The sequence below is a fragment of the Monodon monoceros genome, unplaced genomic scaffold (assembly GCF_005190385.1).
Source record: "Monodon monoceros isolate NGI ecotype Baffin Bay Population unplaced genomic scaffold, NGI_Narwhal_1 Super_Scaffold_16, whole genome shotgun sequence".
Classification (NCBI taxonomy): Eukaryota; Metazoa; Chordata; class Mammalia; order Artiodactyla; family Monodontidae; genus Monodon; species Monodon monoceros.
In genome coordinates, this window is record NW_021703772.1 from 28047603 (window position 1) to 28074931 (window position 27329).

A 27329-nucleotide genomic window follows, 5' to 3' on the forward strand; every position below is an offset into this window, starting at 1 on the left:
CTCAAGGAGCTTACAGTCTTTGATGAGAAGACAATACCAAATATTATAAATATAGATATAAAATGTATATCTATATATATACATGAAATAGACACTTATTAACACATTACATTTATATGGCAATGTACCAAACACATTAGCCCATATTATTTCATTCTCACAGCTTCTTCATAGGATCACAAATTGTCCTCATATTAGAGCTGAGAGGTCAAGTCTCTAAGAGATTGAATAACTTGACGAAGGGCACAAAACTAAAAAGAGATACAACCCAAACTGGAACCCAGGGCTTCACTGCTTACAGCTGTTTCTTCTCTTCCTACATACTTGTTTCTTCTAAGCAAGCAGAAAAGCCAGGTGACGCATTACCCTGAAAGGCAACAAGACCTGTCTGTCTCTTTCTCACAAATGATTTGTGAGGCAGGGTAGGACACTCCAGGTGTGGTTAATGGACCCAATTCTCAAGACAGGTTGAAAGTTCAGATTAGGGAGCAGTAGCAGGAGAATCTACTGTGGCCTTAGGATCTAGCTGCATTCCCCAATCCGGCTTAACTAGAGAGCTCTGGGCTTTGGGAATTAACTGCACATTTCTGCTTTTAATAAATAATGTGAACTGTGACCCCATTTGGCTCCTTGCATCTATTCTTTACTCATTACAACTCAGAAGGGAGGAGGGTTGAGTAATTAGCACCCCAAACACCAAATGCAGAAAACAAGCAGCACCCCACTCACAAGAAATTTGCTCCCTTTATATCTACATGATATGTCATTAAAAATAAATTCATAAATAATATCAAAAAGTCTTTCTTAAGCTCCATTACCTTGTAGCAATGTGTCCATTTCGGATTAACCAGTTGACTAACTCCTTTCCTACAATGCAGTTGGGATGAGTTCTCAGCCAGTAGCGGTGATCCTGAAACTCCATTCCGCTACTGTGATGGCAAATTTTTTTCCACAGATCTTTTAACTGAACACTGTCCTGAAATCACATTATGAGGAAGTAATTACTCCTGAGAGGATGCTATATACCTTTTCAGACTGCTTCTTGTGATTTTTAGATTCATAAAAGGAAACTCAATTCAGATTTTTTTGTCATAGCTAACTTACATGATTTAATAGAAATGACACATGCATGGGGAACAGCTTGAACTCAGCTCATCTAATTGCAAACACAACTTTTTCTCTTGAGGAAAAAAAAAACAAAACTATCCCAAATAATTTTTTTTTTCAGTCAATGGCACATACTACAGTCTCCTGATTATCTAAACACAGAATGTCACACCCCTCTTTGGAGACAGAACAAAAGAGAAGGCGGGAACAGTGAATCACATTAATCTAAAGTAACTTTCTGTAGCTTTTACCCCACCCAGATTCTTACCATTCTCTCATATACCCAACTGCCAGGTGAATTTCCTAGAGAAAGGCCATCAGGGAATTACTCCCTGCTCAAAAAAACCTCAACACTGCTCAGCACCTACAGGTTCAAATCTAAAACTTATAGAGACTGAATTCACCACCTTCCACCAAGTAGCCCCAAATAACTTTCCATTCTCATTGCCCACAGAATTGAACTTAATATCCCTCCCAACATCTCCCAATTAATAGACCTCACTTCAGTCCACAAAAAATGCCATGCTTATTCTCATCTCTATACCTTCTGAATTATAAACCTGAGGACAGAAGCCATATCTTCCATTTCTTTGAGTCACTCTTATGATTGAACACAGTATTTTACAAAGATAAATTCAATAAACAACTGATTACTACCTACTTAAACATATAATATTAAATGTCTGAAAAGTATTCCATGTATATAAGAAACATGTTCCAAAGTTTAAACAGCGATCTGGGACCTAACTCAAAGTTAAGCTCTAGTATTATGTAAGCATCTGAATTCTGATTTTGCCAGATGAAAGCAGTCAAGAAAATATTAATGTAGCATATGAGCATGGAATGCTTGACCAATTTCAGGTCATCCTAAGAAAAACTTAAGCAAATTATTTCCTCTATTTAATTTATATGATAACTGGCTATTTCATTTGTATTTGTCTTAAAAAAATAATTAGTGAGATAAACATTCTTTATGCTCAAAAGTTGCAATGGGTCAAAGACACTAGACCAGTACCAGAAGAATTTTGCGTTCATCCTCAGTGGTCTCTGTCCTAACATATGTTCGGTTAGCCTGGGGACTGACAGATGTCTCATATGATGGTACCATGGGAGACCCAGATCGATCCAGTGACAGGTTAGTAATGCTGGCTGATCTGGAAATAAAAACAGAAAGTGAAAACACAGTTGTAAGTTCTTCATCAATAAACAGGATTACAATGAAAGTTCATTTTTAAATAAATGGTTACTTGCCAATGTTAAGGGCACTTTTAAAAGTAGTTATGATAGTTATGTATGATACTATCATTGGGGAAGCTGGGACAAGAGTATCCAGAAATTCTCTGCACTATTATTTCCAACTTCTATGTTAGTCTGTAATTATTTCAAATTAAGTTTAAAAGAAAGTCATTATGGACCTAAGTGTCCATCGACAGATGAATGGATAAAGAAGATGTGGCATATATATACAATGGAATATTACTCAGCCACAAAAAGAAACAAAATTGAGTTATTTGTAGTGAGGTGGATGGACCTAGAGTCTGTCATATGGAGTGAAGTAAGTCAGAAAGAGAAAAACAAACACCATATGCTAACGCATATATACGGAATCTAAAAAAAAAAAAAAATGGTTCTGAAGAACCTAGGGGCAGGACAGGAATAAAGACGCAGACGTAGAGGATGGACTTGAGGATGTGGGGAGGGGGAAGGGTAAGCTGGGACGAAGTGAGAGAGTGGCATGGACATATATACACTACCAAATGTAAAACAGATAGCTAGTGGGAAGCAGCTGCATAGCACAGGGAGATCAGCTCAGTGCTTTGTGACCACCTAGAGGGGTGGGATAAGGAGGGTGGGAGGGAGATGCAAGAGGGAGGAGATATAGGGATATATGTATATGTACAGCTGATTCACTTTGTTATAAAGCAGAAACTAACACATCATTCTAAAGCAATTATATCCCAATAAAGATGTTTAAAAAAAAAGTCATTATGAAAAAACTACAGGAAAAAAATTATAGATTTAGTTCATACAGCAGTAATATCTCAAATGAAATAAATACAAACTCTTCTTAAAATGCTGAAAATTAGGGTGTTTTCTTTTTTTTAATTGATGAATACAAAGCATCACAGTCTAAATGCAGAAAAAATCTTGCAGATCAGGCATGGGAAATTATGGCCCACAATCCAAAAACTTTTTGCATAACCACTGAACTAACGAGTTTCTTTTTGGTTGAACATCTATAATATTCTGATGACAAGAAACCCCCTAATTTTCAACCCCAACTCAGCAAAATCACCCCCGAAAAAGAATTCCTTTCTTCTCATTAGTAGACCTATGTTAAAAATATTGTCCTCAATTATTATTATATTTTGAATTTGGTCAATAGAAAAAGTAGTGAAAATTTATTTCCTCTCTTGGTATATAAGTACTTACAAAATATCCTTTTTTTTTTTAACACAGGAAAAAATTGTATTTCTAAAGTTCACAGTCAATCATTAGGTAAGTGTAATATCAATAAGTTACCAGATAAGTGACTTGCAAATGAAATATCAATAGCAGCAAGCAAGCTTTTACTTATAAATTTTAACTAGAAATTTAGTTAGCTTCTACACAGAAAAAATGAAACTCAATTTTAGCTTCTATATAAAGGATAAAAGGCAGAAGCATCTACAATGTGTTCAAGTCCCTCCCAGCATGTATTTTCCCTCATTTGGTCTCACAGAATCCTACTGAATATGTACAACTAGATCCATTCTACAGATAAAGAAATCAAGAGTCAGAGATTAAGGAATTTGTCTAACTCAGCTAATAAATAACAGGACTGCCATTCAAACCAGGTCTCAATTGAAAACCTATGTTCTCCTAGCATAAAAATACTCATAAAATAATTTAAGAAATTATTCACAGGTCTGTAACAGGTTTAGGCAAAACAAAATCGTTCTTAATAAGAAACCCTGATATCAAATAAATATAGTCTATAAACAAGACTTTTTAAATAACCAGTTCTTCATGGGTTTTTTTTCCTCTTTTTTTTTTTTCTTCTTCATGACTTGGCATGTTCTTTTAGTGAAAAGTTGCCACTATGTCTTATTCAACCAATTAAAGTCTCTTGTCCAATATGTGCTTTATCCATGCATTCTTCTTCTCTAAAAGTCCATCATCCCTACACATATTCTGATATAGTGGCAATGAAAGTAAAAGAAAATTAGTCAATTTTGTTGTCAAATATTCAAATAAGGAGCCTAGTGGTAAGAATGCTAGCTAAAATTTTATTTAGAGACAGTACTCACTGACTAAATTACATCTTTCCTAAAGACATACATCAATATTAGCACTAATTCAAAACACACAGAGATATACTGTAAACTAGCACAGCTATCTCTACATTTGTATCTGTGCCAACAGGAATCTTGGAAATTGTCCCATCTTTTAAAAAACTGTCTTGACTTCACATTCTTCTAGTGCATTCCCCTGCTTCAGTATAACAAAACTCGTCTCCAATTCTTCTTCCACTTTCGCCAGATCCTCGAACAACCCACTGAAATGGTCTATACCACTGTTATTGTTAAATCCCATAATCAGTTTTTACTCCTCATCTCATTTGACATATCAGCAGGATAACTCCCTCTTCCCTGAAATACAATACTTTCTTCACTTGGCTACTAAGACAACACACTCTCCTGACTCCCTTTCACCTTATCACTAGTCTCTCCTTCTCAGTCTCCTTTTCTGGTTCCTCTTCAGTTCCCCAGTCTCAGTCCCTGGTCCATACTTCCTCACTTTCCACACTCACTCTTTTGATGATCTCCACACAGGTTCATAGTTTTAAATACCATCCACATGATAACAACACCCAAGTTTATATCTCCGACTTGTACCCCTCTCCTGAACTCTATATGTATACCTCCAACTATTTGATATCTCAGTTGGATGTCTAGAAGGTATATCAAATTCAACATGTCTAAATGTTCCTCCCCTCTTCCCCATATCAATAAATGGCAACTCTGTCAAATGCTCAGGCAGGAACAAGGCAAGGATGTCCTCTCTTAACACTTATTTTCAAAATCATACTGGAAGCACTAGCTACTGTAATAAGAAAAGGAAATAAAAGGAATACAGAATGAGAAGGAAGAATTAAAACTGTCTTTCTTCACAGATGGCATGGTCATCTATGTAAAAATCTGAAAGAATCAACCAAAAAAACTCCCAGAACTATAGCAAGGTTGCATGATGCAAAGTTAATATACAAAAGTCAGTCACTTTCCTATATAACAGCAATGAATAAGTGAAGTTAAAAATTAAAACACAGGGCTTCCCTGGTGGCGCAGTGGTTGAGAGTCCACCTGCTGATGCAGGGGACGCGGGTTTGTGCCCCGGTCTGGGAGGATCCCACATGCCGCAGAGCGGCTGGGCCTGTGAGCCATGGCCGCTGGGCCTGCACGTCCGGAGCCTGTGCTCCGCGGCGGGAGAGGCCGCAGCAGTGAGAGGCCCGCGTACCGCAAAAAAAAAAAAAAAAATTAAAGCACATTACCATTTACATCAGCACCCAAAAAAATGAAATACTTAGGTATAAATCTCACAAAATATATACAAGATCTGAATGAGGAAAACCACAAAACTCTGATGAAAGATATCAAAGAACTAAATTAATGGAGAAATAGTCATTGTTCATGGATAGGAAGACTCAATATTGTGAAGGTGTCAGTTCTTCTCAACCTGATCTACAGAGTCAATACAATCTCAATCAAAATCCCAGCAAGTTATTCTGTGGATACTGACAAACTGATTCTAAGGTTTATATGTTGAGGCAAAAGACCCAGAATAGCCAGCATAATACTGAAGGAGAAGAACAAAGTCGGAGGACTGACACAATCCAACTTTAAGACTTACCATAAAGCTACAGTAACCAAGACAATGTGGTACTGGTAAAAGAACAAATAGATCAATGGAACAAAACAGAGAGCCCAGAAATAGATCCACATAAATATAGTCACTAATCTTTGATGAAGGAGAAAAGGCAATACAATGGAGCAAAGACAGTCTTTTCAACAAATGGTGCTGGAACAACTGGACATCCACATGCAAAAAAATTAACCTAGACACATACCTTCTACCTTTCTAAAAAATTAACTCCAAATGAATCACAGACCTAAATGTAAAACGTAAAACTAACTCCAGAAAATTACATAGGAGAAAATCTAGATGACCTAGGGTATGGAGATGACTTTTTGGATACAACACGAAAGCATAATCCATGAAAAATTGATAAGCTGTACTTCATTAAAATTAAAAACTTATGCTCTGCAAAAGACAACAGCAAGAGAGTTAGCAGACAAGCCAGAGACTGGGAGAAAATATCTGCGAAAGACCCATTTGATGAAGGACGGTTATCCAAAATATACAAAGAACTCTTAAAACTCAACAATAAGGAAACTCAGTTAAAAAATGGGCCAAAGCCTAGACAGACACGTCACCAAAGAAGGTATACAGATAGAAAGGATGGAAGCATATGAAAAGATGTTCAACATCACATCGTTAGGTAAACGCAAATTATGAGACAGCATTATACACCTATTAGAATGGCCAAAATCCAGAATACAGATGACACCAAATACTGCCAAGGATATGTAACAACAGAACTCCCATTCATTGCTGGTGGGAATGCAAAATAGTACAGCCATTTTAGAAGAGAGTTTGGCAGTTTCTCACAAAACTAAACATACTCTTAACCACAGGATCCAGTGATCACAATCCTTGGTATTTACCCAAATGAATAAAAAACATATCCATACGAAAACCCGCACATGGATGTTTATGAAGCCTTATTCATAGTTGCCAAAACTTGGGAGCAACCAAGATGTCCTTCAATAGGTGAGTGGATAAATATAACCGTGGTACTTCCAGACAATGGAATATTCTTCAGTGCTAAAAAGAAATGAGTTATCGAGCCTTAAAAACACAAGAAGGAAACTAAAATGCATATTGCTAAGTGAAAGGAATCAACCTGAAAAGATTATATACTGTATGACTCCAACTATATAACATTCTGGAAAAGGCAAAACTATGAAGACAGTAAAAAGATCAGTGGTTGCCACGGGTTGAGGCAGGGAGGGAGGGATCAATAAGCAGAGCACAGATGATTTTTAAAACACGGAAACTATTCTGTACTTTACTATAATGGTGAATATATGTCATTATATATTTGTTTAAACCCACAAAATGTACAACACCAAGAGTGAACCCTAATGTAAGCTACAGACTTGGATGATAATGCTGTGTCATTGCAGGTTCGTCAACTTTAACAACATGCCTCTCTAGTGTGAGATGGTTATAGTGAGGGAGGCTGTGGGAAGCAGGGGGATATGGGAACTCTCTGTACTTTCCCGTCAATCCTGCTGTGAACCTAAAACTGCTCTACGAAGTGAAGTTTATAAATTTTTTTTGAAGTAAAGGATGATGTCTGCAACTTACTCTCAAATAGTCTAGGAAAAAAAAGTAACAAAGCAAATGGGCAAAATGTAAATTAGTGAACCTTAATGAAGAATATATGAAAACTTAATTTAACTCTATTACTTGTGACTTTTTTGCAAGTATAAAATATTTTCAAAATAAATAAAAAATGAAACTCGCCAACGGCTTCCCATCTCACTCATTAAACGACAAAGTCCTTACAATGAATTGTAAGAAGGTTCTACTCCTGGCATACAGGACTCTTTGTTATTCCCTGCCAGGCATGTTCCCTATCAGGAATTAGCGATTCCCTGTTTGCTTGGTAAACTCTTCTACAAAATTTCCACATGGCTTACTCCCTCACTTCCTCAAGTCTTTGCTTAAACATCACCATCTCTGAGGTCTTCACTGACCACACTATTCAAAATTCCAACCTTGGGACTTCCCTGGTGGTCCAATGGTTAAGACGTCGCCTTCTAATGCCAGGTGGCGGTGGGGGGGGGGGGGGGTTCAACCCCTGGTCGAGGAGCTAAGATCCCACACACCTCACCACCAAAAATCCAAAACATAAAACAGAAGCAATATTGTAACAAATTCAAAGACTTTAAAAATGGTCCACATCAAAAAAAAAATCTAAAAAAAACACAAAAATTCCAACCTCCTCCCCTATTCCTTATGTTTTCATATGCTTTAAATTTTTGTTTATTTGATTCACTGTTATACAAGTACCTAGTTCGTAGGTACTTATTAATTACTTGTTGAAGAATAAATTCAAAGTATGTTAAACCATGGTGAGTCAGATATCTAGTTCTTCAGGTTTCTAACCACTTACCAATTGATTTTGTAATGACTATTTTTGGTGGGGAGGTGTGGATGTTAGTAACACTCTAGTAAGTTGAAAAGGAGAAGGAAGTGTGCAGGTATAGAACAGTTATGGGCTATTATTTCAAGGAATTTGCCTAAGAAAATAAATTGAGACTACAGATAACTAGAGGTAAAACACAAAGGAGGGGTTTTGTTTGTTTGTTTTTAATAGGTAAGACATGAGTTTAAATGCAGACAGTAAGGAGTCAGCAGAGAAAAATGAAAGATAAGGAACACTAATAGGGTAACTAATAAAAACTAGTAAGGGATGAGAACCAGAACACAAGTGGAGAACCAGAAGTAAAGAGAAAGGATGAGCTGCAACTATAATCAAGTTGGTAAGTGATGTTAAGAGTTGAGGACATCCTCGTCTGTTATCTCCCCCTCTTCGTTGTGTAACTGAAAGAGAGGTCACCTGTTAAGCGTGAAGAAAGAAGGAATGAAGTTTCCGAGATCTGAAGCCAATAGAGAATAGTAGAAAACGGCCACTGAGAGAATGCAAGTGACAGCTAACTAGCAAAAAGGAAACGATAGTTTAGTTCAGCTTTTAGACCTAAGAAAGTGTATAACAATCAATCCCCTCCATTTTATGTCTGTTCTTCTCATTACTATAAAAAAGAAAAACCAGACACAGAACAGTGTTTTCATTTGGCAGTTTACCTATTTCGAGCAGGAGATTTCCCAGCGTCCTCTTGAACAGATACAAGTCTTGTTGAAAGAGCATTATTTGAGGAGTCTGGATGAATCAAACTATAAAGAAAATAAGAAAATACTGAGATGATTTAAGAGAGTTACAGGCAAATCCAATTTCAATAAAATGCTTTAACATTTAAAAGCAGGTTGTTTTTCTGCAATAATGAGCTTATGGGTCATTTTTGTTCTCTTCTTTTAGTTGAAGTGGAAATAGGATGGGTTTTGTCTTAAGGATATCAAATACCAAAAGAGCGATAAAGAGAGTTATATTAAGTAAATGGGTGTCAATAAAATAATAAAATTGGCTGGATGAGTGACTTGTAGAACTCCTTCTCACATCACATATACAAAACTGAAGTGCTTTGAGGGGGGCCAGAATCCTGAGTTCAAATATTTTATTCTCAGTCCCCATAACTAGGTGGAATAGCACTGCAGAGTCACACAAACCTAGGTCCAAGTGCAGGCTCTACCTCTTACTAGTTGTGTGACCTTGGGCACGTTACTTAATCTCTCTGAACTTCAGCACCCACATCTGTCAAAAGGAGAAAGTAGTGCCTACCACAGAGATATGATGGCTAAAAGAGAATGAACATTAAACTATTAGCACAGAACCTAAAGTTATTCTGCCTTTGACATCTATCCAGCATCTCCCAGGAAGCTTTCAAACCTGGTTTGTTTTATTAAATCACACTTGCCAATTCTGGGCTCACACAACAGGGCCAGGCATCCACATGGTATTGCTTACTGAAGTAAGAAGTGAAGAATCCCTCTCCTTTCTTTCTTGTTCATTAAATGCAGAGTCAATCTTTAAAACTTATAGAATATATGTAAGGTATAAAGAATCAGGATGCCACAAACACCAATGCACCCATGGAGCAATTTAAGAAAAAGAACATTACCATCGACTTTGAAGTGCTTGTTCGCCTGACCCAACCCCATTCCCTTCCCTGCCCTCAATGAAACTACTGTTGTAAATTTTATATTTATCATTCTCCTCCTTTTCTTTAAGTTTACCATGTTTGTATCCCTAGATAGTGTATTCATTTGTATATTTTTGAACTTTCTATAAATAATCACTGGCTATATCATATGTGACTTTCTTTTCTCCTCCACATTATATCCCCGAGATTCATACATGTTGAATGTAGGTATAATTCATTCATTTTTTACTTTTGTCTAAATTCATTGGTTACCTATTAATTCCTCACTCCATTAAGAGGTAACTGAGAAAATAACAGAAAGATGCTACTTAAAACTTCAAGCACTTTGATGTGGCCATATTTGGTACGATGCATGAGAAAATTATTTAGCTAACGAAAAACAACCAGAAACTGATGAATCTAGGATTCTAATTCAAACAGTTCCAGGTAAAGAAAGAGTAACATCCTCCACAACCAGACAGTGTAGCGTATTTAGACATACAAGAAAAGATGAAATGTTCCTCAGGAAGGAAAAAAATCTAATTTCATTTGCAAATATTATGAACACAAATCTTATGAGCATCCTCCTTCTCAAAGAAGGCTACGTTAGAAATTATTAATGGAAATAACTTCTGTTGTTTATTAAACAAATATTATCAGGATCATATATACGCCACACACTGTTCTTGGTGCCAGGTGTAGAAGAGCAAACAAGAAAAAGTCTCTCCTCTTGTGGAGCTAACATTCTAATTAGTCAACATTATCACTATCCACAAACATCTTCTGTGATCCTTCCTAAGGCAAGCTGAGAAAAAAGGAGAAAATGGTGTATTTCCAGGAAACAATTCAAAGAAGTTAAATGTTAACTTAAAGCACCCTTAGGTCACAAGACTATCAGTATTTATCAAATATAAATAAAATTACATGTAAGTGACAGTACCTTTGCCAGGCAAAATCATCCTCTAAAAATATGTTGCGGCTGGCTTTTCTACTCCCTACAGGTGTTCGGGGTTCACTCGGATCAAGTACAGACACAGAGGAAGCAGAATCTGAAAGAGCATTCAAGTCTTCACCAATGGAATTACTGTCTGTGGAATGAGCATAACTTAAGGCTATTTTTCTACAGTATGTACAGGCTCGGAGGTCCCCTAGGAGGAAAAAAAAAAAGAAAATTAAGTAAAAGATAACTAACATATTACTTACCAGAACACATTAAACCCTTGGGTTACTAGTTAATCTAATAACAGGAACCATCCTCAAGTAAAGACTACCAAAAAAGACATCTTTTAAAAGTAAAGTAACTTTGTTAGCTCTGTTATATATTTTAAAAACCATCATTATGCAAAATCCATCAAGGTATCCAAATTACCTCAAATATTTATAACAAGAAAATATGACTTAAGGTACTAGAAAACTCTGCTAAAAGAATATTCCTCAAGGTTCTAAAAATGAAGTAAGGGATCTATCAGAGACAGAATGTTCAAGAAAAAAAATTTTTTTAATTGAGTATATAAACCAATACAAATAGAAGTAACACTTTTTCCCTGAATAACAAGTAAGGAGGAAAATGTTATTTAGCTATCTATATGAAGCCATGAAGAGTGGTCTCCACAAGGGGGCACAGTTTTAAAAACAAACTAACAAAATTGGCTTACAAGCAATATGAAATATAGGGGGGGAAGTATAAAGGAAATTCTTATAGTGAAAGTAAGGGTGGAAATGAAATATTCTTGGGAAGACAAACAATAAGGCTATTTAATAATTTTAAATGCATCTTTTTTCAGGATGCAGTCCTGCCCAACTGTAAGTTTTCATTTCTACCCTTTTTCTGTTACAATTTTTTGTGTGATTCTGTAACAATTTAGTGTACTAAAAAAGGAGGTAAGATAATTAAACTTTACTAATAACATGTTACGTAACAATTCTACTGTAATTCTTTTTACCATTAACATTAGAGAACTGAAGTGACATGAACAAAAGACTTCTGAAAGTCAACTGTACTGTGTTTTTACCATAATTACTACCAAGTACAATAAAGGGTCTTTTATTTTTCATTTTAAGAAAACTATTACATAGTACTCAGCTTTATTAAATTATGCATGTATTTTAAGCAAAGTTAAATATCACTTGTTGTGTTACTCATTTTTAACACCATGATTCAACAGATGAATCTAAAGAACGATATCTCTAATCAAGAGCCCCCCAAAAAAAATTGAATTCCAGTCCAGGATAAATGAGAGTGCTAGGACATACTACCACCAGCTGACCAAAGTAGAATTGTAGTAAGGAGATGAAATTACTTCCTGCAGAAAGGTTCTTAAGTTGACATAACAAAGGCTTGGTTCTTACACTGTAAAGGAAATCTCCCTTCGTCGTTCAGCTGTTAGAATGAAAATGATCAGATCAATAAAGGGAGCCAACCCAGACCAGAAAAGTTCTCATTTCCTGAAGAATCCTCACCAGCAAGGGCCTACTGAGCGCATGCCTAAATTAAAGGATGTGGTAAAAAGGTCGATGAGACACAGCCCTGCCATCAAAGAACTGGGGACAGGAGACACATATAATCAGAAAGTTGCACAGCAGATACAGAGATAGCACTGCTACACCACTATAACTTAACATTCATTGATCTGTTTCTATGTGCCTAGGTATTCTAGGTATTTATTCGCAGCCTGGATATACAATTGTGCCCAGAATTCATTGTCCCATCTGCAACGGTTAATTTTATGTGTCAACTTGGCAAGGCTGATTATTTGGTCCAACAATGGTCTAGTTGTTACTGTGAAGGTTTTTTTTTTTAAGACATGATTAATATTTACCATCTGTTGACTTTAACCAGATTACCCTCCATAATGTGGATGGATCTCATCCAATCATTTGAAGGCCTTATGATCAAAGACTGAGGATTCTTAAAAAAAGGAAAAAATTCTGTCTCAAGTCTTATTTATTATTTTTGGCTGCGTTGGGTCTTCATTGCTGTGCACGGGCTTTCTCTAGTTGTGGCGAGCAGGGGCTACTCTTTGTTGCGGTGCACGGGCTTCTCGTTGCGGTGGCTTCTCTTGTTGCGGAGCACTGGCTCTAGGCACATGGGCTTCAGTAGCTGTGGCTCGCAGGCTCTAGAGCGCAGGCTCAGTAGTTGTGGCGCACGGGCTTAGTTGCTCCATGGCATGTGGGACCTTCCCAGACCAGGGATCGAACCCGTGTCCCCTGAATTGGCAAGAGGATTCTTAACCACTGCGCCACCAGGGAAGCCCTGTCTAGAGTCTTTAAGACAGAAATTCTGCCTGAGTTTCCAGCCCGCTGTCCTATCCTAAGAATTTCAGACTTGCCAGCTCCCTTAATCACTTGAGCCAGTTCCTTAAAATAAATCTTTCTTTCTATATAAATGTGTGTGTGCTGGGCGGGTGGCAGGGAGGGGCGTAAATACCCTATTAGTTCTGTTTCTCTGGAGAACCCTAACACAAATTTTGGTACCAAGAGAAGTTCTAGAGCAACAAAATCTTAAGGTTGAATTTTCTGAATTAGTTTTTGGGTTTCTGGAATTGGTTCTCTAATTAGATTTAAAGGCAATAAGGACTCTATTCCCAGTAGTAAAGAGAATGCTGATAGTCCACGGTGTGATGGGGCAACAGAGTCACGTAAGTATCACCTATGGATACTCCTAATCAAATACTTATAAGAGGCAAAGACCTGACTTACCATGTACTGCACATCTTAGAGCATTTTTGTCAAACTAATGAGTATGAGATTAGCTGCTCCTAATTGCACTGGACCAAAAGGGAAAAGAATGACATCAGGAATTCAGATTCCCAGCTCAAGAACTGTACAACGTACCTCAAAGTGTCTATGTCTTCCCTGAAAGAACCATATACAGCTGCAGAACTGAGATTGCTGAAAATCAAACCAAGAGTCTCATCATGCAAGTGACTGAACCACAACACACACTGAATCACTTAACCTTACGGTGTGTCTATTAAAGTTAGGGCATTGATTAGAAAGGAATGAAATCCTGAAAACTGGAAGGGGATATTTGGGGAAGCTGGGAACACTGAACTGCCAACTTCTACTTAGTCTTCTTTGCAAGTAGAAGTAGCCTTTCCACCCTGTCTGAGATTAACCCTGCTTTGCCTGAGAAATTCACAACGGCCTCCCATGAGTTAGCTGCCTTGCAAGACCCTGCTTATTCTCCTCAGGACCCACTCCCACTACCCTCTTTGCTTCTAGGCCTATAATAAGACTCAGGTCCCCTGAAAGGAGAGTTACAAAGTGTGACCCATGAGGAAGTACACTACACTCCAAAAGAACTACATGATTTTTCCAATTTAGACAAACAGAAATCCAGGGAATATGTGTGGGAATGGCTACCAAGGGTATAGAATAATACTGGAAAGAACATAAAGTCAGATCAAACTGGATCTATTGATATGGACCCACTAAGCAGAGATTCTGGATTTAATGTTATAGCTCAAGGTGTTCAAAGGGGCTCTAACAGTCTGGTTAATTGGTTGGTTGGCTAAAACATGGACCAAAAGTGTCCTATACTAAATGAAGTTGAAATGCCAGAATTACCCTGGAATGCTATAAAGGAAGGGATCCAAAAGCTTAGGGAGACTGTTAAGAGCAGATTTACCATGTAAGATCTGCTCGCTTGCCCCAGGAGGGTCCAGGGGACATACCTTTCACCATGACTGTGAGAAAAAAAATTTGTGAGGGGAGCCCCAGCATCCCTGTAGATCTTTGCAGTCACCCATTATAGTGGGAACTGCTGGTGCTAAACTGGGAAATCTAAATGCACTGGGGACCACTGGATCCCAGGTTGGCAGGGGCAGAGTGGTGGCATTTAATCGACAAAGACAAGGTAGGCATGTTACCAGAACAGACATCAGTGTCAAAGCTGTAAGCAGAATAGTGTAACATATACAGAGATCTATGACACATCTGATCATGGTGTTCCTAAAAGTAAATGGGCAGTCTTCTAAACTCTTACTGGATTTGTATAAGAAAAAGAGTTCTAGATCAAGTGAACAAAACTCAAACTTGAATCAAAAAGAGTCATGACCCCTCAACCAATTCTCAGACTTAAGCCATTTACAGACCCAGAATTCCTTGAATGAAGGGAGGCTGGGTCACCTTGAGGAAGGGCCCCACTACACTGCCAAAAAATGTATACTGTTTATCTTCCTAAAAGGCTTCCCCAAAGGACCTAGAGCCTTTCACCAGAGTGACAGTGCATTGAGAAAAAGGTAATAGTCAAACTTTTAGGAGATGACTGGACTTTGGCACTGAATTAACACTAATTCCAAGAGGCACAAAATGTTACTATGGTTTCAAGTCAGAGCAGGGGCTTACAGAGGTCAGGTGATCAACAGAGTTCCAGCTTAGGTCCATCTTACAGTGGGTTCAGTGAGTCCCCGAACCCATTTGTGGTTATCCCTCAGTTCTAGAATATATAACTGGAATAAACATACTCAGCAAATGACAAATCCCTACATTTGTTCCTGACTGGTGGAATGAGGGCTATTATGGTAGTTCTGGCCTCCAGAACTGTGAGACAACAAATTTCTGTTTGTCCTAACCCATTCAGTTTGTGGTATTTTGTTAAGAAAGCCCTAGGGAATCCATACACCAACCATATTAACAAGATAGGATTTTACCCTATAGGTAATGAGAACTCTGAAAGGGTTTTATGCAAGGGAATTTGACATGATCAAATTAGCATTTAATAGGATACTGACTAGAGTATGAAAAATGAATTCGAGATAGGGAAAAACTAAAGGTAAAAAAATCTTTTAAAAGCTGCAGCCATAATCTGGACGAAAGATAACTGGGGTCTGAACTCTGAAGCAGTTTAGGTTAAAAAAAAAAATCTTTTTTTTTAAAGTGAGTAAGGCCAAAAGGAAGATCTACATGATAATAAAAATAACATGAGAGAGATACTAACAGTGTTCTCAGACTTCCCTGGTAGTTCAGTGGCTAAGACTCTGCGCTCCCAATGCAGGGGGCCTGGATTCAATCCCTGGTCAGGGAACTAGATTCCACGTGCTGCAACTCAGAGTTCACATGCCACAGCTAAAGATCCCACATGCCGCAACTAAAAGATTCCCACATGCTGCAACTAAAGACCTGGTGCAGCCAACATAAATAAATAAATTTTTTTTTTAATTATACACACACACACACACACACACACACATACACACACACACACACACATATATATATATATATACTTTAACAAAAAAGAACTGTTCTCTTTTTGGTAACTTCTGCCCACCTTCCACTTCCACGCCCTAATCACTACACACACCGTTTAGTTTTTTTCTGCTTCAACAAATAATTTTAAATCTCTGTATTACTAAAATTTAGGGAAGAATATGAGTAAATGCAATTTGCTAAAGCACACTGTCATGTAACTCAAGGGATATCTGTATTTTGTAAAATAAAAACTCTCATAGGGCTTCCCTGGTGGCGCAGTGGTTGAGAGTCCACCTGCCGATGCAGGGGACATGGGTTCGTGCCCCGGTCTGGGAAGATCCCACATGCCGCGGAGCGGCTGGGCCCGTGAGCCATGGCCGCTGAGCCTGAGCGTCCGGAGCCTGTGCTCCGCAACGGGAGAGGCCACAGCAGTGAGAGGCCCGTGTACCGCAAAAAAAAAAACAAAACTCTCATAATAATATAAATTAGTGATCACTCCAACCAACTTGTCTAATAAACATTAACGGGGCTTACCTGGCGGCGCAGTGGTTAAGAATCCGCCTGTCAATGCAGAGGACACGGGTTCGAGCCCTGGCCCAGGAAGATCCCACATGCTATGGAGCAACTAAGCCCGTGCGCCACAACTACTGGGCTTGCGCTCTAGAGCCCACGAGCCACAACTACTGAGCCCACGTGCCACAACTACTGAAGCCTGCGCGCCGAGAGCCCGTGCTCCGCAAGAGAAGCCACGACAATGAGAAGCCTGCGCACCGCAACAAACAGCAGCCCCCACTCACTGCAACTAGAGAAAGCCCGCGCACAGCAACGAAGACCCAACATAGCCAAAAATAAATAAATAAATAAATAAATTTATTTTTAAAAAAATTTAAAGAAAAAAAGCAACAAAAAAACATTAACGGTCCCATGGTTTTTTGGTAGCATCTATGATACACTGTCTTTTACTCATGTTATTCATGAATATCCCCATCTACTTTATTATTTGACTATAAGGTCCTTAAAAGCAAAGTCATGTCTCCCTCATATTTGTGCACCCCATAATTCACACATGATGTCCAAAATTAAAAAATGACTTAACATGTGTCCTGTATTATAACTATCTTATTGTTATGATCTTTAAAAATTGTAAACTTGTCAATACAGCTCATTTACCTGTATAACCCATAAATTTTCCAGGGATTTCTTGATTGCAGCAACGACTGCAGAAAATCTGCCCACACAGTCGGCAGTGGTGTCTGCGTCTAAAAGTGGTAAATTTCTCATTACAGTCATAGCACTCTTTACACTGGCTATCTGGCATCCAATATTGCTTCAGGTCACTATCCTGTAACAATAAAAATGTGTGAAGGCTTCTTGAAACTATTGATTATTAAAATGCAATGGCAAATGCAATGCTAATCAAAATCCTAGAAAATTTCTTTTGCAGAAATTAACAAGCTATTTCTAAAATTTATATGGGAACGCAAAAGGTCAAAATGACCAAGACAATCTTGAAGCAGAATAAACTGAAGGACGTATAATGTCAGCCATTAAGATTTATTCCAAAGCTACAGTAATTTTAGACAGAGTATTAGTGGGAGGAAAACACGGAGCTGTGGAAGAAAAAGGAGAGCCCTGGACATATATGGACTCACCCTCACACTTATAAATGGATTTCTGACAAGATCTGTAATGCAGTCAGTGAAGGGTTGTCTTTAAAAAAAAATGGTGCTGGGATTTCCCCAGTGGTCCAGTGGTTAAGACTCTGAGCTTCCGCTGCAGGGGGCACGGGTTTGATCCGTGGTCCAGGAACTAAGAACCGCATGCCATGTGGCGCAGCCAATAAATAAATAAATAAATAAATTTTAAAAATTTTAAAAATGATACTGGGTCCAACTGGACATCCATGGGGAAAAAAGTGAATCTTTATCCGTATACTTCACACAAATAATAAAGCTTCTTAAAGAAACCATGGGAGAATATTTACTACCCCGGGCTAGAAAAACATTTCTTAAACAGAACACAAAAAGCGCAATCCATAAAATGAAAAAAATTGATAAACTAAAATTAGGAACTTATGAGTAAAAAATATGGTGTCCACAGGTGAAGTTAGTATTAACTGAACTTTCTTTCAAGTGGCATTGTACCATTTTTAGTGAGTCCCACATGGTCCCCAGGTAAGTGCTTAATAAGTAATCTTCTGAAGCCTCTAGACAGTACCTGGCTCTTCCCCTCCATGATTTCCTTGAGGCGTTTTAATACTGTGCTGAGGCTTCGGAGCTGAACAGCTGTACGAGGGTCATGACCTCCAAAGGCAGGTTCTGCCTTCCTTCTGGTATCTGAGTCAGATTTACAAAACAAAAAACAAAAAACACTACCTTAATAGTCTCTAGTATCAATGCAAAGTTCCTCCTATTTTTAGCATATATCAATACTTACATTCTCCCAGCCAGTGACACAGACTGAGAGTTAAAACTAGGCTTTATAAGGGTAAGAGGCTGTTGGAAGTGTTTCTTATTACCATGTGAAACACTGCTTCACAAGCAAATGAGGGCTACCTGAGACAAACACTGTCTGTGACCACTGATGATTTTAAGGCCTGGATGGGAGCATCACTTAACATGGCCCAAAATTCATTAATGATTTCTTGGGCCCTTCGGTCCTGCTAGAAATTCCTGCGAGAAATTTAACAGAAGGAAAAGCAATCCCTGTGTGTTACCTAGCCCAGTCTCTACAGTCAAACAGGTCAGCGACAGGGTTGAACAGTTCAGTTCAGTCTGCAGACCACAAACCCAAAGGCTCGTGGAGTAGATCATCAGAAAGGAATTTAATAGCCAACCCCAGAGTCTGACAGACTTCAGAACATCCAGGATGGTAATTTATCCACAAACTTCCCTTCACCGATGTCCAAGCAGACTTCTCTTCCCCAAAGAATTGCTAGAACCCCAATGCAACCCTTCCCTGCCACCTCCCTACTCCTACAGTTCCAAACTAGATGGGATCACTTGCTCTTGAAACAGCAATACTGAAGCCAGTCCTGTCAATAATAAAACACACCCATGTTCCAGCTTTGTGTCCACCAAAGTTGTCATGTATCATTTCCTTATTTTAGAGCAAGATTACAACTGAAGTTTCTACCTATTCCTGGCTCCAGCAGTTATTAAAACTAAGGATGAAGTAGAGGTGGCTTGACAAAAAGGATGAACATCCTTATTAGCTTAAACTCATTACCCTAATAACCTATGGTAAAGCAAGATGGAAAATAGCTCTCACTATATCCTTCCCAAACTCACTTGTTTGCTAGATTAGATTTAGGTGTTCTTTGTTTTGGTTGAGTGGGAAAGAAAAGGTTACAAAAAAATGTGAAGTTGGTATAAATTGATGAAGAATTTTCCAAGATATTAATTACGGAAATAATTATCTAAACAGCACCTATGTTAGAAAACTTTATTTCTATAAATAATATCTTAATTTCAGCAGATACCTCACTGTTATTACTAGAATAAAAATGTATGTGTATTAGAATGAGCAAATTGTTCTTGAGTCTCTGTGATAAACCAACGCTCCATGATTTACAAATTGAAAAAGGAGACAGATGAAGCTGTTAGAACAGTAAGGCTGTGCTCCCAAGCACAGGCAACAATTAGTTGTGAAGCCCCTTGCATTTAGCCACTTAGGAGTATGAGAAAGTAAAAACAGCATCATCCACAGAAAAAGCAGGAGCAAGACTGTTCCTGGAACCAACAGATGATGGTTTCATCATGGATGAAGATGAAAGAAACATGAGAGAAAATCTGGTCTAGCACTCTGTCCTCAAGCAAATCATCTTAGTTGCTTCTCTTGTAAAATGAATATTAGAAAATTAAATAACTTCCCAAGGTCACAGAGCTAGTAGACTGTGGAATCACAGCCTTTTAGTAGGAAAAGATGGGTAAAACAGTCCCAGGCTTGTGAAACTCAAATGCCTCTAGCAGCTAAGGCAAAATCAAAGAATCAAGTGGACTTGATAAAAGACAGTAAAGAATGGTGGGGATTGCAGCAAACTAGACATTACAAGCTCCACCTAGTGATATTTAAATTCAAGTTTATCAAAACATCAAGCCAAGGTTTGGTAGGCTGTCAGTTTGTAACCCCTAAATGATTAGACTCTAGTCCAACTCCTCAATTTTATAAACAAATAAATCCTATGCTTGACTCAGTATAGGATTTAGTCAAAAGAGCTCCCTTAACAAAAATAGGAGTGTTGCCACAGGCCAGGTTCAAGACCTAAGGAGAGTTTAAGGTTAAAAGTGGGGATGGTCTCTTCCTTCCATCCATTTGGAGTAAAGAGCTCATTTCTCTCTTCCTACCTTCTGATTCTTCCTTCCAAACAGCTGATATGACGCAGGCTGAGTCCCTTTGCCCTGGGAAACCTACAGAGGCGATACAGCCAGCTCCGCTCCAGTCCTTAGCGTGAAACTCTTCTTCTGCTTGGTTTCTCCTTCTCCTCTGACCCACCAGAAGAAGGTTCTGAGCCAAGTCTCAACTAGCAATAAAATATCCTTCTGCCAACAACCATTACCTATGCCCGCCTACTTTTCACTAGAAGACCTCATGGGGAAGACTAGCCAGACAAGGCAGGATCTGACATTCACGGACACCTGATTTCCAATGCTACATCCCTTTCCCTCTCTTATGCCACCTCTCATTGCCTTTCTCCTGCCACCTTGAGTTGGGCAAACCACTGCACTGAGTTTAATAATCTAACAGAAATAAAACATAAAACAACTCACTTTATCTAGTCTGTGGATTCAGGCTGATCCCAGTACAGCATGAAAATGAAGGACATGACCACGTAGCAGACCAGGATGGAGAACAAACAGGCAAGAGGAGCTCAGCTTATCCAGCCACAATGACAGCTTGCACCCCGACAAGGACAGAAGGCCAAGAGCAAGTGGCAGCCCGCTAATGGAACTGAGAGACTTCTGCAGCCAGAGGCATGCACATCACATTACACTGGCCACCCCAAGAACAGATGCAGCAGTCAGTCACAAAGTTGAAACTAACCTGTGTTCTCCTGGGGGTGTCGCAAACTGTCCTCTGCTGAAACCCAAGCATGTAATTAATCAAAAAACAGTCAAAGAAAGTTCTGCTTTGCCTAAAGTTCAATGAAATGTTTAAGAACTCTTGTTTAGGTATCAACAGTTATCCAGGTAACAGTTTCATTAATTCTCAAGAGTACCTGACTATCCCAAATAGAAAAAAAGTTAAGTCAATAAACAACCTGCAAAACACAATGACTATGGGAAAAGTCTAATACACAGAGAGGAATGAAATGAGAACAGTGTCATACCTAACACTGAAGATCGCCGCTGAAGCTCCTCATTAAGCTGTTTTTTATAAGGTGTAGGTGATCTCACAGATTGTGTCCTTGAAGGGAGCTGGGGGCTGGTCCAACTTCCACTCAGAGATGGTTGCTCTCCCTGACCCCCTTCTCCTCTCTCTGCAGCAAACAAAAGCTTGGAATTATTGGAAAAACTAAGACTCAGAGTTCAGCAAAGAGAAGGAAATAGATGAGAATTTTTTAGGAAAGAATGTGTACTTGTGTTACATGCCTAAGTAAACATTAGGGTTTTCTTAAAGAAAAAAGAGAGAGAAATTCAAAGAAGGTGGCAAAATTACATCCTTGGTATATATGACCTTCACTTTTTTTTTTTTTTAATATTTATTTATTTGGCTGAGCCAGGTCTTAGTTGCAACATGTGGGATCTAGTTCCCTAACCAGGAATCGAACCCGGGCCCCCTGCACTGGGATCACAGAGTCTTAACCACTGGACTACCAGGGAAGTCCCTGTTTTACTTTTCATTAGAAATTTCTTGAGCATATTTAAGGAAACAGAATGCAAGCTCTACACAAAGGCAGTGATTTTTTTGTTGTTCTGCTTTATTTATGGGATAGATCCCTTGTACTATTAAAATAGTGCCCAGTGGATAGTAGGTGCTCAATAAACATATGCTAAATAAAAAGACTACTGTCATTTAATGGCTAAATGTAACGTATCCTAGACAGGATCCTGGAAAAGAAAAAGGACATTAGGTAAAAACTGAAGAAATATGAATAAAATACTTACTTCAGTTACTAATAATGTATCAATAATAGTTCATTAATTGTAATAAACGTACTCTACCAATGTAAGATGTTAATAACACAGGAAACTGGGTGTAGGGGTATATGAAAACTTCCTGTATTATTTTCCTAATTTTTCCATAAATCCAAAACTATTCTAAAAAATAAGATTGTTGTGGTTTCTTTAAAAAAAAAAAGATTATTGTCTTCAAAATGGACTAACAGGTTTTACAGAGCTTTCAACATGTCTGTTAATAAAAGTCAGTTAATACTATTAAAATTTCTACTGAGTTAATTAAACTATTAACCCCCAAATCCGTTACAACTAGAGGGATTACTTTCTAACACATTTCAAACAATACAGCTAAATATAAAGCAAAAGATGTAGGCCTTTTTTTTTTTTTTTAATTCTTCTAACAAGTAAAAAATATATTACTTAAAAAGAGCTCATTTTAAAAATATCTTTTCACTTGGTGTCATTAAATGTATACCTTAACAGGTCAACAACAAGCCTGCTGACAGCTTTCAATTTTTGAAAAATATGAACCCTTCCTCCCACGTGCTGGTCCTTTAGTTTCATTGCTTTAATTAAAATCTTTTGGGGGCTTCCCTGGTGGCGCAGTGGTTGAGAGTCCGCCTGCAGATGCAGGGGACACGGGTTTGTGCCCCGGTCCGGGAAGATCCCACATGCCGCGAAGTGGCTGGGCCCATGAGCCATGGCTGCTGAGCCTGCACGTCCGGAGCCTGTGCTCCGCAACGGGAGAGGCCACAACAGTGAGAGGTCCGCATACCGCAAAAAAAAAAAATTTTTTGGCTATTAACCCCTAAAAGAGAAAAGTCCATTCTATGAACTTAAGAAAACTGAGATATATTAAGAAAGGAAAAAAAAAGAGTGCTAACTTCTCTTTAAAAAGAGACCTCCTTGTAACATTTAGTTTTCAATTCTGATCTTCAGTTGCCAATAATTAATAAGATTAAAGTGAAAATTCTAGCTTTCTCTTCTTATGCAGTTAACTCCAGTGACCTATGATTATAAAGCTACCTCCTTGTTAATATTTCACTTTCTTGCAAAGACACAGCATGAAAGTTGAACAAGAGAATTTCAGAGAATCAAGATGGTAGGGTCTCTGATCTTTAAGAATAAGTCTTACCTTTGTTAAATCGAAAGAGATTTACAAAAGAACTATAGGCGGATTTAAAAGGAGGTTCGTCCTGATCAGGAGTCAAAGGTTTAAAGTGTGTGAGGTGAGAAGGACTAGTAGGAGATCGAGGCAAATCATCAGCAGAGTCCAATGTAGGGGACGTCTTATCATCTGTGGCCATTTCATGAGTCTAATAAACAAAAGAAATAAGCAAAAGTAAGTTCCTCAGGAAGCCCAAAGGTTGATTCCAAACAGCATCCAAATATCTAGAAATCTGACTTCAAAAATTCAGACCTAAACAAACCAACGAGTAAATAAATCTAGCTCAGCATGCACTCCAAATTAAGACTTGAAAACACTGAAGTCTAGATCATAAGGAAGAGTCTCAGTTATCTAAAACTAGGAACATATAGTCAATCTCATTTTCAAAATTACTATTCAAATACAGAAAAATACCAAAATTATTAAAAATTTGAAGGTAAGGCATAAATGTGAGCAGGCAAAAAGGAAAAAAGAGGATTTTCACATGATTTATATAGTTTTCATTTTAAGACTTTTTTGAAAAAATAGCTTTTTAAAGGGGAAAACTGGTTTTACACAAGCATACAAATTCCTCAAAGTTTTATTTTACTTATTTCAATGTTTTCTTTCAAAAAAATATAAAAAACGAGTATTTCCAAGAACAGGAAACGAAATAGTCATCCCTTAATGACATTTCTGTATAACCTCAAAAGTTACCTCAAACTATGCCTCATCACCTATAAGAACTATCCAAATCCACAAGCTGACTGATCCCCATCATATGTCTTCCTAGGCACAGGAGCCTGGTTTTTCTCCTTTTAAGCCTCAATTCATATAGGCATTAAAATGAAGATCTTAACAGGCTTTTCTTTTTAACAACCAAAAATTATAATTCAACCAAAGCTGTAAAGCTAACCACATCACCAGATGCAGGTAACAGAAAAGCACTGATGTCTATTTTCTGCCATATTGATTAATACTTCAAAGAGAAGACCATGAATTATGCATAACTCATTAAAATGCTATAGCTTGTAATCTAATTTATATTTACAAGGAGGACACTACACTCTTACAAAATGCTTTTTTCACTTTCAAAATCCTATCTACCATCTCATTTCATTTTTCTAAAAGCCTGAAAGATACAGAGCTGGGCTTATTACTACATTTTACCTCTGAAGCAACCAATGTACAGTGAACCCAAAACAACTTTCTCGAGGGTCACGTAGCTAGTCAGTGGTAGGGCTGTAACTAGATGCCAAGTTTTACCCCAGAATTACTCTTTATTTTTTCCTGCGGGCAGCATTTTATTTAATTATTTCTTCTTTTAATTAAAGAGATATTTCGAGCTTGCATTGGTTTTGAAGGCAGACACTCTTGGTTTCAAATTCTGACTCTGAAATATCTTCGTTGAGTAAACTTGGGTAAGAGCCCTGTGAGATATGTATTACCATCTTCATTTTACATAGTGGAAACTGAATCTTAGTGTGATTAAGTGGGACAGTATATGTGAAGCACTTTTAGCAAAGTGCTTGCCCATAAGAGGCACAGAATTAGTCTTTAGAGCAAAATTATCTTGTAGCTTTTCCCACTTTCAATTCTGGTCTACCTGAATTCTAACTACTCAGGACACAGCCAAATTAAAACGTTAATTGATTATTAATTAAACAAAGCAAAAATAAAACCACTGATGAGGAGAATTTCGGCAACAAATGTTTATTGGAATGGAGGGAGGGGGAAGAAAAAGAGGAAGGAGAAGAGGAAGGGGCGGAGGAAGAGGGGGGGGGGGGGGAGAAGAGGAAGAAGGAAAGAGGGAAAGGACACGTCCTTCTAAAGTGTCTTGACAACCCATATTCCAGCATAAGGGACTGGGAAATCAGCTGGTGATTGATCAAGTGTAAATTCAAAAAGGTAAAAAGAGGAAAAAGAAAAAAAGAGGGTCCTGGAGAGAAAAATAATGTGATAGCAGTAACAACCTGAAGGCCTCAGAGAACATCCTACATTCTACTTTGACGCAAGTAATATGAGAGTTAGCAACCTTCCTAAAGAATCTTAGCATCACACCTAAGGGTCACCCATGTAGAAACTTTTATTAGGTTTTGAAGACGTGAGGATAAAAATTACCAAGAAAACACCCACCAGTGTAGTTTCTAAAACAATACAATCACAGTTAATATTAATAACTACATAATAATACCAGGACTCTGAAAAAACTACCTTACAACTCTTATTCTGTGGTAGCTTAATAACTGTCTGTGATATAAACTAGGATTCTTTCCTATCTGAGAGGTAATTAGAAGCATTCACTTACTCATTCAAAGACCTCTCATATATCACCAGCACTCTGCCTCTTCTCACTTGAATGCGACTAGTATACGCAGACCCACTCAGCACTATCAAAAGCCCTGTCAAGAACTGAAATTTAGAAAATAAGCCTGCTCTACCAGCCAAACCAAAATTTTAGCAAACAGAAAAATGCAAGTATCAGTTCAGTCATTTCTAAGTACAGTGTGTTTTTTTTTAATACTCAAAATATATCTAACAATGCAGGACAGCTGAATACTAGAAATGTTAGTTTCCATCTACAAAGATTTTTTTTGTTCAATTTTTGATCAACGTACCAACAGATGGAGGTTTTCTAAAGGAAAACCATATGATCCATATTATTCTTCCCAGAAAGAAGAAAAAGAGAAGACACAGGAAAGTAGTCTTGCTCTGCAAAAGAAACTTAACCTGCCCTTCTTTGTCACAAACTCGAATCTAACGGAAAGAAACTAAGAACTTTTTTGTAACAATCCTGATAGTGGGAGTGCCAAAAAACAAGATTCAAATAAATCAGAAATAAGACACTACAATATACCAAGAGACCACCTCTACTGTCAAGGATGCACTGAATCAGTACGGGATAATATAATAAATACACCAGATAAACAGGAATAACTTGACTAAAACAGAATTCCAGCATTTCTCATATTTCTTGAATGCCTTAACAGTGACTTCTACATAGAACATAAGACCCCTAATTCCTAAAAATATTCCACTCTCATCCTTTTGTTGGGAACGTTCTAAACAAGGGGAAAATACTAACTGGGAAATCAAGTCTTCTCAAGAGACTTTTAAACATAGGTACAAATGGAATAGCCTTAAAGAGCAGAGGCAAGCATTTAAGGAAGTATATAAACCCTACTACCGGTACCGTTTCTGCAGATGAGCAACTTTCTTGTCCCGTCTATGTATACACCTCTGAAACACAGGCTCGGAGCTTATCCATCAGAGGGAGGAGGAACTGGACTATGCACCTCCGAAATAAGTTCAAGTACACGGGACAAGAGAGGACCAAGAGAACTTCAAATGCTTCCAAGGAAACCTCTTCCAGAACAGCCCCACCCGGCTCCCTTCCCCACTCGCCAGACAAGGGGCAGCCGGGGAATCAAGGGAGCCGCCTGAATGCGGGCACAGGTTCTCTGCCCTTCCTTGCCCAGCCTCGGCCGCAGCCGCGGTTGCGAAGCCCCAGCTCTCGCCTTCACTTCAGACTTCCCCTCCGCTCCGGCCCCAAACCTTCCTAAACCCGCCTTCTTCCCCACTCTCAGGCCCAGCCGGCCGCGCGCCAGCCCCCTCCCTTACCTGCGCCTCCCGCCGCGGCCCCGCCGGCCACCCTCCACCCCAGCCCCCGCTTCACCGGGCCCAAGCACAGGAAGGAAGCTTCAGAGCCCAGCGCCGCGATTCTCAGGCAGCCGGCGGTTGCGGCAGGAAGCAAAGCTGCTTACATGGTTGCTGCGGCTTCTCTCGTCCGCCCCCCCCAGGCTCCGCCCTCTGTTCCTCCTCCCCTCCAATCCG

At 38.5% G+C, this 27329-nt stretch overlaps 1 protein-coding gene across 8 annotated transcripts in view; it reads right to left on the reverse strand.

The window, feature by feature from the left end:
* The window catches only part of PIKFYVE (phosphoinositide kinase, FYVE-type zinc finger containing), a 77567-nt gene extending 50276 nt beyond the window's left edge, over window positions 1-27291 (reverse strand). For 5 of the 8 annotated variants that reach the window (XM_029225109.1, XM_029225107.1, XM_029225108.1 and 2 more), the window contains exons 1-10: window positions 27117-27266; window positions 23484-23664; window positions 21559-21708; window positions 21273-21308; window positions 18447-18565; window positions 17400-17571; window positions 10975-11182; window positions 9082-9171; window positions 2123-2261; window positions 819-976 (exon numbers count right to left, since the gene is read on the reverse strand). In XM_029225109.1, the coding sequence (XP_029080942.1) occupies window positions 819-976; window positions 2123-2261; window positions 9082-9171; window positions 10975-11182; window positions 17400-17571; window positions 18447-18565; window positions 21273-21308; window positions 21559-21708; window positions 23484-23655 (1244 nt within the window). In that variant the 5' untranslated portion in view covers window positions 23656-23664; window positions 27117-27266. Of the gene's footprint in view, window positions 1-818; window positions 977-2122; window positions 2262-9081; window positions 9172-10974; window positions 11183-17399; window positions 17572-18446; window positions 18566-21272; window positions 21309-21558; window positions 21709-23483; window positions 23665-26113; window positions 26198-27116 lie in introns of those variants that run through there. The other 3 variants (XM_029225104.1, XM_029225105.1, XM_029225106.1) reach the window with 3 other exon arrangements.
* Window positions 27292-27329: the final 38 nt, after the last annotated feature.